This window comes from Pocillopora damicornis, chromosome 1, assembly GCF_964200805.1.
Source record: "Pocillopora damicornis chromosome 1, jaPocDami1.2, whole genome shotgun sequence".
In the NCBI taxonomy this organism is placed as follows: Eukaryota; Metazoa; Cnidaria; class Anthozoa; order Scleractinia; family Pocilloporidae; genus Pocillopora; species Pocillopora damicornis.
In genome coordinates, this window is record NC_142670.1 from 38,617,482 (window position 1) to 38,631,205 (window position 13,724).

The following is a 13,724-nucleotide window of genomic DNA, read 5'->3' on the forward strand; positions in this document are numbered from 1 at the left end:
TGGGCCAATGGGTGATTGAAGTGCACGGTCGACAAGGCTTGGATTTTCAGTAATTATTAAGTAGATGTAATCTGAAGCTGTGGAAATTGCGAAATCACAAACATTATCTAGAGATCTTTCCGTGCAAATGACATATCTGGCAGTAAAACTTAAATTCGTTCAGCCTTGTGAGAACATAGAGTTATAAACTCGCCAGCATTAAAATATCCTTTGGCAAATCCTTGATCCTTAGACAAATCCTTTGTGAAAACACGCGTTAATCATTTTTAACTTTCGCTTGGTGCGACACGAGACAAAACAGCTGATACATAATAACGAGACAGTCCATGGAGCCTTGCGGCCCTGAGATTAGTTTCGAGTCCAGTCCGTGTAGTTGAGGTAACGCAACAAGAAGGTCTTTGTAATGCGTTAAACATATAACTCGCGTCGAAGAATGTATTTTCTGAATTTTTTACTGTTCACACAGCCATCGACTGTGAATGTAACTGCTACCATTTGTGTAGTTTCCTAGGCAAGAGTGCAGTTTCGATTCTTTCTGATCTTCGCCAGTTGCCTCTTAAGTGCGAATTCGTCACGGAGGAATGACAGGAGTCGCGCAGGCCCGTAAACACTTTTAATAATTAAACTTTTGAAGGAACGGCGACAGATAGTGAATCCTCATTACATTCCACGTTAATTCACGCTATCTCGCTGCAACCAAAGATGTTCACTCGACCACGGCAGGCTGCAAATGACTCGCTTTTTGTATTACAACCATGATACTTCGTATTCAGAGTGCGCACATCGCCTGCATCATACCTAACTTGTAGATGGACAATGAACACCTAGTGTTTATTGATGGACACTCTGAAAAACCTTAAATTATTATTGCAATCGTCTTGACAATTTCCTCGCTGGCGAATTTTGGGGGCACGACTCGGATTCAGAGAAGAAATTGGAAACAACTTCGACCGTATAACGTACCGACATGAGCATGTTAACGAGTACGCTAGGTATCTTATATCTCCTTAAAATAGTTTTATAGTAGATCGTCGGTATGCATTAATTAGTTTACAGTGCTTCAGATCTTTGGTTTGTTTATGGAGTTTGTTTTTTCACTTTCTGAAACAACGACCGCAACAATGCTACCAGCTTGCGCTTAAATTGTAAGATTCAATGACAAATTGTTAGATTCAGTGACAAATTAGGCAGGAGAATTATAATAAACTGACAGAGTTGGGTTTAAATTTTGAGTTCTGATCAATATATAGCATATTATGGTCAATCGATGAACGTTATCTGAGCAAAGACTCTTAGATACTTTCCCGCAAAAAATGCGGGAAAGTATGAATTGCAGATGACCAAATGATCGTTACCTTTCCTTCTTTCAAATTCATCCTCATCAATTCGTCACTTCTCGAAATCCTGAACTTTCATCACCAGATCTTGCCTCTCAATTCCCGATAAAATCCCTTTTAAGAAATCAAGACGACCAAACGCAAAAAGTCCCCGCCGTTCAAGTTTTTCGAACAAAATTCGAACAACCTGAGTGTTTCTTTCATTTTCGTCCAAAGTTTCCCTCGCAGTGCAGACAGAAATGAGCTGCTGTAGTTGATTGCTTTCGTCGAGAGCACGGCTGATCTGTTCAAGCAATTCTTTATATTCTTCCCTTTTGTCGTCGAACTTTCTCACTTTCTGAAACAACGACCATTCTCCGACCGCTTTCAGAAGCTCTTTCCATAGCTCAACTTTATCAATGGCCAAATTATTTCGATCCTCTAGCTCTCGAAAGAGCGATAATGCATTGGGGATGTCTTCGGGTCTAGACGCCACAAGCCCTCTACACATTAAGATTATGTGTTCATGTTCGTTCAGCTGATCGAGTCGTTGGCTTAACTCAAAAAGAAGATGATTATATTCTACGTAAGACATTTCAACCGTCGTTGCTATGCATCTACCATTTCGATCGAGCGCAGTTCGTGTAAATTCACAATCTGGCGGAAGAGTTTCATTCGATGTCACGCACAGTGGCTAGGTTTACACGCGATCGAATATACGTCAAATACCATCACATTAGTCCACAGATGGATCTTGGATCGGACTTGGGACTGTGAAGTGCTTACTCCTTTAATGTAGTCTCCTTTCGTGCCATAAAAAACTACTTAGCATACAACCATACGCGTGAAATATATCGCGCTATTGATCAAGAAACAATTTCATAATTCATTTATAAATGAGTAAATAAATGGTTTAATTGGAAGAAATGCTGAGAAATTCTTAACGCGGGAATTAGTTAACCCAATTGAAAACTCTTTTTCGGAACATGGCTTTGATTTGCATTAAACGATTGAATCAAAGCTCTTGGTAAAGTTGAATATTAATTAACTAATGAAATCACTGAGTTGTTTTAGATCGTAAAAGGTGTCCCATGCATACATCATTTAGAGTACTAAGTTAAAGAGAAACAGTATACGATGTGCTGACTTAAAGTGTATGGCATTTTCAGGTCAATCAAAAAAATCAAAGAGTCTGTGAGATACCCAATCAATGATTTCGGTAATGAGTAGCTATTAAAATTAAGGTAAAAGACGGGGGGGGGGGGGGGGGGGAGTAAAGGACAACGTCCGCAAAGTACAAGCTTAAAATAACAGATTTGAACCTTTCCCTCATATTAGTTCAATGAGGTTGAAAGGCCTATTGAACGAGAATGTGCATTGAATTCGCCGTATATGTGACCTATCTTCGCAAATTCAATAACTATTCAATTAGCTTAGAGACACTGAACACTCAGTCAAAGTTAGGTTTATTGCAAAGAATTGGACTTTTTCTTGACCTTATTAAAGTAGTGTTTCCTTGGCATTTCCCATTTCGTGTTGCAAACATGTGAAAGTCACCGACTGCACTGATCAAACTGCATTGGCCCTGCGCTGCTACTTCATTTAGCTCCGTTGGTGTCAAGTGTGGAATGAATCCCGGACGGGCCTGAATTTTTTTCAGGCCTTATTTCAACTACTAGTTCAGTAGTGATCATAACTGCGAGGATCGCTTATTTAACTTCAGTCCTGGATGTTTTGCTATGAACCTCTACTTCGAGCACTAGCCCCAGTTTCCCCCGCTCGCGGGTCTTGACTCTTCAATTTGCTGTAAACAAACCACTTATGTGGATTTGCGCGCGGGAATGCGCAGATTTTTGTTTCTCTCAACCCAAGAGAAAGGAAGGAAAGTGTTTCTTAACCCCTTGCACCCTAATATCAGAGTTCATTTTCTCCATACTGTTCTCTTTACATTTGCTAAGTGATGATGATTTGCATTTCTCAAGCCGTTTGTCATTTTTTTTTTTGTGAATATTGAATTATCTTAGCGCAACGCGGCAAAAATAGATCAGGTGACTAATTATTTAAAAACCTAGAAGTTCGTTACGCAACTTACATTTCAAAAGTGTCACCACAGATCGCACTTCGAAGCTTACTAGCCGCATATGGAACACAAATTGTAAGTATAATATTTTCCCGTCGCTTCAACCGAAATCGACATGTGTAATAACCTTCTTTGTCATATTAATTTAATTTTTCAGTTGACTATACTACTACAAGTGCAAATAAATTCCATGTACGGTCATGTACGCAAAAATCAGTTAGTGGTGAAATCTTCAACATAAAGTAGCCCTTCAATCACAGGAGCGAATCAGTCAAAATTTGTTGCAGAAGATAACGCCGAGTTACTAACTACCGCCAAGCTTCGCATTTAAATTCCGCTCACAATGCCGCCGAAGGTAGACTTGAAAACTCTCGCGGGAAAACTGGACAATGCCGTCAAACTCTTGTACGAATTAATGGAAGAATTCGAAACAATTTTCTCCGTAAAACCGGAACTAAAAACACTTGAAGCAGCATTCAGTTTAGTAGAAACCAAGTACAGGCTGGTCAAGAAACAGCAGGAAACAATTCTGGATAGACTGGTCGACGAAGGCACTGGCCCAGAAGACGAACTCGTGTTAGCAACAAAGAAAGCTGGAGACAAAACCAAAGCTGATTTCCTTCAAATCACTTTAAAGTTTGCTGCATATCAAAAGGAACAAAACTCCTCAGAAAATTCTAACAATGCGACAACTCTGGAAGCGCTAACATTATCAATGTCGTCCATGACGTCGGCGGTGCAGAAAATGGCCGATAACATCGGATCAAAACCGTCAAACTCAAGTTTACAACGATTACCTGTACCAGTATGGGACGGAACTCGCAGAACCTATGCCACGTGGAAAAAGGAGTTCAGCCATTGGATGAAGAAATACGGTCAGGATAAAGATGAACAGTTGCAACGTTTTCGAAATGCAATGCCAAAAGGATCGTCCTGGACCGACCAAGTAAAAACTTGTAAAACCATTGACAGCGCGTGGATCATTTTGGATACAGAGTTCGCAGACAGACGAAAACTAATGGACGAACTGCACACCGAGATTAATAATCTTAAAGCAGTCAAACGAGAATCTAAGTCCTTAACGCATTTCGCTACGACAATAGCCTGTTATGTAAGTGACATGGAAGATAATATTGGGTGTCCTGTGCTGGAGTCAGTTGAAGCGCCGTTCCTCATGTCCCAGCTTCTGTCCAAACTCGATCCAAGTGACAATTCAGATTTTGGTAGAGAAATGAAAAGAGAAGGAAAAGAAGAAACCGTGAGCAATCTAATCACCTGGTTACATCAAGAAGCGAGTATTCGTTCCCGAGGGAAAGCGAACACCAACACAGTGGAAAGAAACGAAATTCGCCGAGACAAAAGTCCCAAAAAGACAGAAAATAACGCCACTAACAGCGAGGATTCTGACGATGAAACATGTCCTCTTGGCTGTAAGACTAAACATCACCTGGCTGCATGTCCTAAGTTTCAGATTCTAACAGTCAATCAAAGGTGGGAGGTTGTAAAGCAACATTGGCGATGTCGCAAGTGTCTGAGAGCGCATCACACAAACGATTGCAAGAAACCAGACGGCTCAACCTGCGACAAATGCAGAAAAAACCATCACCGGTGCCTACATAATGAGAAGACTGGAGAAACTAACACAAGTTTGAATCCCGAAGCACCACCGTTTCAAAGTCAGTTCCAAGGGCCAACACCTACATCGAATGGTAACATCCAGGGGAATGCTGTGTACCAGAAAAGCAAGTTGAAACCTGTTACTGGACTTTGCCCTGTGCAAAAAGTTAAAGTCATGGACAAAAATGGAAACTTTGTCGAAGTGTTTGTCCAAACATTAAGAGCAATTTGAGTTAATAATTAATTTTCTTTATTCTCCCCAGGGGTGAAATTATAAGGAGAAATTAGACTCACTCTCAGGGGCCACAGGGTAAATAGAAAAATAAAACTGGATTATCAACGCATCCCTAGGCCTACTCCTATCGCAGAATTTTGCTAACTTCACTTTATTTAGGTTTTCACACATTTGTTTTATTTGTTGTGGTTGGTTTTAGTGTGGAATTAGTCAAAACGTGCCCCCCTTAAAAGAAAAGCTATACTACAATGGAAAATAGAGAATGCGCTCTTCCCTAAGTCACAGATTTTCCCGCGAAGCCTTTTTTTCTGATTTAACCAGCCATTTGAAACAGACACACTAAATCAAAGCCCAAAATACTATCTTTTTTTTCTACCAGCATTGTCTCTAAATTTACTTTAGAGAGCACCTTAAGAGAGGTTGTCAGTAATTTTCAAGAATCCGGCGACAGAAGCAAAAATTCAACTCTTTTTTTATTTGCTCCAAAAGACCCTTTTGGTGAACTGTTTTCAAAAATAGTACTCAAAAGTTCCAGCGAGTTTTTATTTTGACGAACCATTCTTAGGGTTGTATAGAGAGCCATTGCGAAAAGATTTTCACTAATATCAGAATTAACAAAAAGAAAAAGATCTTAAACTCACCTTCCTCCAGCTAGCTACGCCTGGATTCCTTTACCTCTCGGCTCTCTAAACTTCTTTCCTCTTTTAAGCCATTAAATATCCCTACCCCTTAGATTTCAAATCTCCCCAAACAAAAAGGACCTCTATCATCCATCCACAATCACGCCCTTAATTCCCCAGTCCCGGAGGCCTCAGCCCTCCCCCCTCCCACCTCCGCCTATCTCTTGAACCGTAGATTACTCTCTCCGGTATCCCAAGCCCTCCCTCTCAGATTTCATGGGTATTTTTTAGTTCGCAAAGCCTTTACAGCTCATATGTGGAGGTCAATGAGTCAAATTCTACCAGGTTCAATTTTCTTACCCAGGAATGTGATAGTATGTTCTGATCTCACTTTAACAGTAAAGGAAAAAAAATCACAAATTTTCAATTATCAGTCACGTTTCTGCCTTGGCCAATAAGTTTCATTAGATTATGTGGAATTTCACCATCCTTCATGAGTGGGGACACTCTTCGTCTACCGTGCACAATATCTCACCTTTCCCGTTCTCTTTCTACCAAATGAAATCGCATTCTGAATGCCACCAAATGCGCATAATAGGCGGGGGATGGTATGGATACTACTCGTGTGCACCTGACGTAAGTACTAGTATGACACAACTGATACGTAAGGGCCTGGATCTCGTCTGCTTTGAAATTAATGTCGTCCAACAGCACGTGATAATGCGAAGGACGGCTGGTGCCCTGCAAGAGGAATGGGCGGGTTCATTAGCGTCTTGTCTTTACTCCAAAAGCAACCAAAGAAGCCAGATTCGAAGATTGGTTTGAAGTTTAGCCTTTAGAGATAGGCGGAGGGGGGAGGGGGGAGGAATGAGGCCTCCGGGACTGGTGAATTAAGGGCGTGATTGTGGAAGGATGATAGAGGTCCTTTTTGTTTAGGGAGATTTGAAATCTAAGGGGTAGGGATATTTAATGGTTCGTCTTGCAGTGGTGGTCATAGACAAGAGAGAAGTCCGCAGATTTTGGCCAAAGCTGTCCAAGTTCATCCTGAGATGTTAAAAGGGATGTACTTCGCCTGAAGACACTTTGTGAAGAGTAACTTAATTAGTTACCGACATATTGCTATTTATTTTAGTTCACACTCCATAGAATTTTGCCACGGTCTTATCCTGAATTTTTCAGCATTTGCTCATTTTCAGAGAATTGAAAATTGCCTCTATATTTGAGATTTAAATTTTCTTGAACCTTATGTAATACTTCCTAGGGAAACACAGGATATTTATCTTTTTTCTTTTAAAAGACTGTATATGTCACTAATTCTCTAGGAGATTACAATGGAATGGATTAACCTGACTATTGGTTTTTTTTCTTTTATAAGAGTTACTTAAATATTAATCTCTTTTGTGAAAAGAAAACTTGATGATTATTCATGGCGGATGAGAAATAGAATTAAGAGATGAAGAAATTGGATAGTATTAGTGGTCGCACAACTTTTTAAAAATATTCTCACCTCCAGACTCAACTACAACGTAACTTAATAATTAGGCATATCAAAAATATATTTTTGTAGAGGTAAATGAATAGTACGTCTTATATTAATCAGAATTTTATTAGCTCAATCAGCTCATGAAAAATGAACATAGCTGTAAGTAATGTACAAAAAACAGAATCAAACGAATTAAAAGAAGTGTGCAAAGCATGTCGGTCATGAATGTTATTTGTGTCGTGGTTCAACTTCAGTCTCATCGAAAAAACATTGAATTTAATGAGACTTTCAACTGAACGTGCTGCGAGTGACGAGCGTAGGTGATGTCCAGAGCAGAACTTTTTCATCTTTGGACTTTTTGTGGGTTTCTTATAGCGGCATAGCGATTGAAAAGTCTTTTTTGCCTAGTAACCACTCACCTTTTCACCTTTGTGACGTAACACAAATTACAGTTCACGTACGATGCAATACGCCTTAAACTGTAATTCGCCAAAATCATGTTTTCAATGTCTTCTTAAAGGATTAAATTTTGAGAACAAGTTCGATTTTAATGCGTCTGAAAACATGTCCATTGATTTTTCAACCTAAAATCTATTCAGATTTGTTCAAGTCACGTTGCCAGAATGGAATGGTTTTCTCTCTGTCATTACTAAATGCTAAGCATATTTTTGATAATCTTCATTGTAGAGTTTTAACCCCTTCACCAGGACTGCTGACCAATTCATTATTCCCTCCCGCACTATGACGAGAATGAAGAAAAGGGATGTTGTCTGATCAACTCCCCAATTCTCAGAGTTAACATACCTATGTAAATCAGCAAAGAAAATCACTGTTTGAGAAATGTAGGGAGGAAATGGGTAAGATAAACAGAAGATTCCTCTAATATTTGCGGTTCTGAAGTAGCTCTGATAAAAGACATTTTCAGTAGCCGAAGAGTATGTTCAAATAAACTTATTTACTTTGACCTTATCTTCCGGTCAGTGTGGCGGACGAGCTAAAGAGGTGCTCTGTAAACATGCCACCCATCTCGTGTTGCTCAGTCAAATGTTTATATTTGAACTGCGCATTTTCAACGAGATGAACTATTTAAAGGAATGACATCCTAGTTTTGCGACCTACAGATACATTTTTAAAGCTTACCCTTTTGAGTCATTGAAATCAAAGGGATTTTATGGTCGAAAAAAGATTAACTTTTTCATGAATAATCCCAGCTCTTCTGGACTTTTCCTAAAGTTAAATATTTATATACAAATTTATTGATCTGACAATAAAAGGTGCTTGTTTCCCTCTTAAAACGATTACGATTAATTATCTCAAAGGTCACTTTAATAAAAAGGCTTTACAAAATAAAAGCGCAACAATTTCATGGGAATTTATATTTGTGTTCCTTGAACGACTAAATAAATACTGTTTTAACCTTGACTTAACTTTAACCTTGAAATGTTTTATATTTTTCTCTTGGAGATTTTAAAAAATGTATTGTCATTATCATGATTACAATATTGTTTCAAACCTTATCAGTAGTCCAAAAGTATATTTACACCTGGAGAGAATTAAACTCGAATAATTACATGCTTGAATGTTCAGATTATTTACTGAAGTGGTGATGCCTCTAAAAGTATTACTGGTACTTCAGTAAATTGACTGCCTTAGCTGTCAATAAGGCCGTGAGCCAAGCGTTTCTGACTTCTGTAGACGAGAATCTCAACATTCTAATACTCCCATCAACCTGGGAAATCTTAATGCATATAGAGTTCTGAACAGTCAAAGACGTGACATTGGACATCATTGTGATCTCGAAGAAGACCAGCACTTCTTCCCTCCTCTCATAACAGTATAGCTTATCTGCCAACAGCACAAAGCGTCTCCTATGCCAACTTGGTCTTCTTCTGAACACAGCGCACTCTTTTAGCTGGCAAAAATCTCCTTCTTCAGACGATACCAAACTACTGAAGTTGTTGTTTATAAAACGATAAGATGGAGGCGAATGCGGAAGGAAGCTCTTTCCTTTGGTTAGTTTTTTCTTCTGTTTCGGCAAAGGCTCTTTCCAGAATTTCGGTTTTACCCGCCAAAGGTAGGTTTCACTGCGTGTCTTGTAAAGCTTCTCCATAACTGATAAATAAAATTTCGCGGATGAGGTGTACTATGTCGAGGTAATTTACCTTTTTAAGATTCAAGCGATGTCCACTCAAATGAACAGAAAGACGCACCGAAGTTAAATTCATAAACGACCCAACCTGCTTTGATTTGTCTCGCAGAGAATTAGCGGAAACCCCTTAAGCACGTACTTAAAAACCGTTTAAACACTCTCTACTTCTTTCTACTATCACGTTACACGGGTTACGTGTTGTCAGTGTTTCATATTGTTGACCGATCTTTGAAGTTGACGGCATAGGGTAAAATATGGACTGGACTATTTTTTGGACTATTTTTTGGACCATTTTGAAGGGGGAGCACACCATTAGTACTGAGGGAGGGGTAGGATGAAGTCTATCAGTACCAAGAGAGGGGTGGGAGGTGGAGTGTTATTACTTAGGGAGGGGTGTGAGACGGACTATTACTACGCAGAGAGGGTTGGGAGGTGGTTGTAATAGGAAACACTGCTAGCTAATGGAGCTTTAAATCGATCGTACAAACAATTTTAATTGGTTTTTCGACTGAGTTTTTGTATGTCAAAATTTTAGCGCTGGGCCGCGGCGTTTCTTCATTTTTTTTTGTCATGCGAAAGCAAAACTGCCACGTAAACACTGGACTTTAATTTGTATTGAAAATATCGCGTTTACGATCCTCCACTGTTGAGTTATGCGTGCGCCTTTTGAGTCAGCTTGTGCACCATCAGTTGCTTCAAATTTCCCTCTGTGTATACAGTATTTAATTATTAACTTTAACTATCTTCCTTTTGTCATAGATCTTATCAAACGAGATCACGGAATTTCCGGTCTTAACTTAGCAGCATTTAGAATTCAAAAGCGCTATCGAAATTTTAAAGTTTATACCTTCACTATATAAAATCATCAGCGAACGATTTCGAAGAGGAATCCATGTTCTCGAATCGACCAAAAACACTGCTGTACTCTCAAAATGGGAAAGCGCAAATTTCGATTTCATCTGTTTCGCAAACAAAGGAGATAATCACCGACACCGGAAATCGCGACCAGGTATTCCTCGCGACTCCCCTAGGTTTGTTTTCCAATTTGCCCAAGCGGCTGTCGATCAGTTCTTGCGTTAAAACCTATGAAGCCTGCGAAGTGGAACTATGGTGGCTACTGTTGCTTACTGATAATTTCCGTCGGCAAAACGTAGAAGTCCAGTGTTTCGTGGCAGTTTCGCTTTCGCATGACAAAAAAATGAAGAAACGCAGCGGCCAAGCGCTGAAATTTTAACATACAAAAACTCAGACGAAAAACCGATCAAAATTGTTTGTGTGATCGAGTTAAAGCTCCATTAACCAGTAGTGTTTACCATTACAACCACCTCTCACCCCTCCCTGCGTAGTAATTGTCCGTCTCACACCCCTCCCTGAGTAATAACACTCCACCTCCCACCCCTCTCTTAGTACTGATAGACTTCATCCTTCCCTCCCTCAGTACTAATGGTGTGCTTCCCCCTTCAAAATGGTCCAAAAAATGGTCCAAAAAATGGTCCAAAAAATGGTCCAAAAAATGGTCCAAAAAATGGTCCAAAAAATGGTCCAAAAAATGGTCCAAAAAATAGTCCAGTCCATATTTTACCCTATGCCGAAGTTGACCTGATCTTCAGTCAACGTGAATACTATTTCTTATCATTGTGAAGATTCTTGAATAAATCTGATGTTGAAAATCTTGATTAGATAGCGATTGAATCTTGACGAAGTTGCAGCTTCTTTATCTCCGGAGAGCTGAAACTGAAACTGAAACTACTGAAACTTTTATGGAATTCCCACTGTCCCTTTGCGAGCCGCATCGTAATAAAATTGGAAAAAAAGACTTCTCGTTTTTAGAACTTCAACTTGCCAATGGAAAAGTTCGTCACTTTGCCGATAGTATCTTTGGTCTAGGCATGCGTGAGATGAAACTTTATCGATATTTCCGTAGTCAATCAATTCTTCTCAAACTGGTCAACTTTTTTCGATATACATATATATCATTGAGTTATTTTAATTGCCAAAACAATTACTTGCGTTTCGGGTCAAGTGCAGGCGACAACATTGACTCACGAAACCAAAACAACCAAAGTCTACGGGAGAGGTCTTTCTCGTTTCAATGCCTGGAATGATAGTGATCATGGACTAAAAGTATTACTAAGAGGAATGTTGTGATAAGGCAACAATGCTTTTGCACTGTTTTTAAACTGAAAGAAATTGCTTGGCTTACGTATTCCATTCTGCGCATAAATTTCTAAAATTAGAGACCACCCGCGATTACGCAGCAAGGTGCCCTGTTATCGATAAACCATTTAATAGAATAGGGTTGTTAGGTATTATCACCTGAGTTGGCAACGTAAATTGGCCACCGTAAAGAGTTTCAAAGTTGACGTTGCGAGCGTTAGCCCTTCGACAATCGTTCTGACGAAGGGCTAACGCTCGCAACGTTAACTTTTTAACTCTTTACGGTGGCCAATTTACGTTCAACTCAGTCAATGATACTTAATTACCCTTTTATACTCTTCCCCTGACGAAGCTCCACAGTTTCTTTAGAAACGTACCCTTTTTACTCATTGAATAGAATAGCCGCCTTGACCTGAACGAGCTCATCGCCGTATCTTGTTTTGAAAATAATTTCATCCTTTCATTACCTCTCGCTGTGTTGTAAAACTATAAAAAGACGGTTTTTTGACAAATTAAAAATAAAACAATTGTCTTAAAGCGAGAGGATCATTTGATCATTCCACAAAACTTCCTTGCACATTTTGGGACCAAGAATAAGTTCCACGAGAAGAAGGGGCTTCTTTCTGGCTTTTCTTTCGTTAATTGAAAGTGAAATTTCGGAACAAGCGAGCAAAGGTTTGCAAAAATTCCAGGCGCAGTAATTTACGTTACTGTAACGTGAGCAGAGACAAAAATCCTCAAAGATAACACAAGATAGACAGTCCGAGTTTTTTTAACGGTTTTCACGCTCAGTTAGATTGCGAGTTTACGTACGGTAATAAAAATCAAACACAGCTAACACTTGTATAATATATAAAGTTTCGATTTCAAACAGAAAAAACAGGAATGATGAAAAATATAGCCTGGCATAACTGTTAAAATTCATACTAATCATGACGGTGTCAGAGCGACTTAAGGTCTATCGCAGCTCGCTAATCATGGCGATTATCGGTCATCGCAGTGGAGCAAGCCTCAGGAACTGAATCGACTACCCTTCGAGTGAAAAAATAAGAGCTTGCCCTGATTACCTTTCCGATGCGTTGAGTGGAAGGCCAGATCAGTCACTGCAACCGAGTTTTACGGCGCTGTCATTCCGAGCGATCTTCATTTCTTAGTGAATTCGGCTGTTGTTCATTCATAATACACTCGCCTTGAACAGTTTGTTTTCTACTTGTCATATGAAAAAACTTGCGTATTTTTGTGAGCCACGATTGGGCCGAATTTCACTGAACATTTCACTTTCAGATCCTGTATTAGAAACTAAAAAACTTCAGGCAAAAGTGTTAAATTCGACATGCCGAGCTGTTTTGTAATTTGTATTTTCTATTTGTAAACTATTGCAGAATATGAACTTTGACGGTTTGACATTTTTGACAGCTTTAGTCTTGTACAGCCAATCAGATTATTTGAACCATTCTAACAGGGATTCTGATTGGCTTATTGTAGTGTGCTTTATGAGAGTATAGAGCATACTGACGACACTGTTGTTCGCTTTGGAAATAAGATTTGTTTTGAAAATTGAAAGAAATTCCTGAGGAATTTAACGGATTCTTTATTATAAAACAAATAGAGAAGCCTTGACTGTGCTCTGTTTTGTTGTAAAGCACTTAGGAAGCGGTTAGAGCACTCAAGAAGTGTGAAGAAACACTGGACTACGTCTCGTGTTTCTCCCGACACTTCTTTCGTGCTCTAGCCGCTTCCTGCGTGCTTTATAATAGAACAGAGCACAGTCAAGGCTTCTCTATTTGTTAATCACGGTTATATTTTATCAATCAACTCTTCTCTTCGCGTTATTATTTGTTCTCCAAAAAAAAAAAAACACGTTTCTGACCGTATAATAACTAAGTAGTTTACCATTACTGTGCTCAATATTGCCACTCGAGATCATACAAGTCGAATTAAAGGCGAAGAAAAAAGGAAAACAAAAAACACTAATAGCTTGCCAAATAATCTTGACTTAGCGCTTTTTCAATGACGAACATACTTTCCGCCAAAAAAGCATTATATCTTTGCCTAATCGACAAAAAT

General features: G+C 39.2%; 2 protein-coding genes and 1 long non-coding RNA gene across 3 annotated transcripts in view; 1 reads left to right on the plus strand and 2 right to left on the minus strand.

The window, feature by feature from the left end:
• Positions 1 to 1,988, minus strand: part of LOC149053742 (uncharacterized) — a 24,555-nt gene extending 22,567 nt beyond the window's left edge. The window contains exon 1 of the mRNA XM_089183630.1: positions 1,393 to 1,988. Within this exon, the coding sequence (XP_089039756.1) occupies positions 1,393 to 1,911 (519 nt within the window). The 5' untranslated portion in view covers positions 1,912 to 1,988. The remainder of the gene's footprint in view (positions 1 to 1,392) is intronic.
• Positions 1,989 to 3,640: 1,652 nt separating this feature from the next.
• Positions 3,641 to 5,245, plus strand: LOC149053745 (uncharacterized). Its single transcript, XM_089183640.1, has one exon. The coding sequence runs from the start codon at positions 3,740 to 3,742 to the stop codon at positions 5,243 to 5,245; it is 1,506 nt and encodes a 501-aa protein (XP_089039766.1). The 5' UTR covers positions 3,641 to 3,739.
• Positions 5,246 to 8,653: 3,408 nt separating this feature from the next.
• Positions 8,654 to 12,862, minus strand: LOC149053746 (uncharacterized). The gene is made up of 2 exons (XR_016188224.1): positions 12,725 to 12,862; positions 8,654 to 9,463 (listed from the first exon to the last, which is right to left on the minus strand). It is a non-coding gene; the product is annotated as an uncharacterized LOC149053746 (long non-coding RNA).
• Between the last annotated feature and the right edge of the window lie 862 nt (positions 12,863 to 13,724).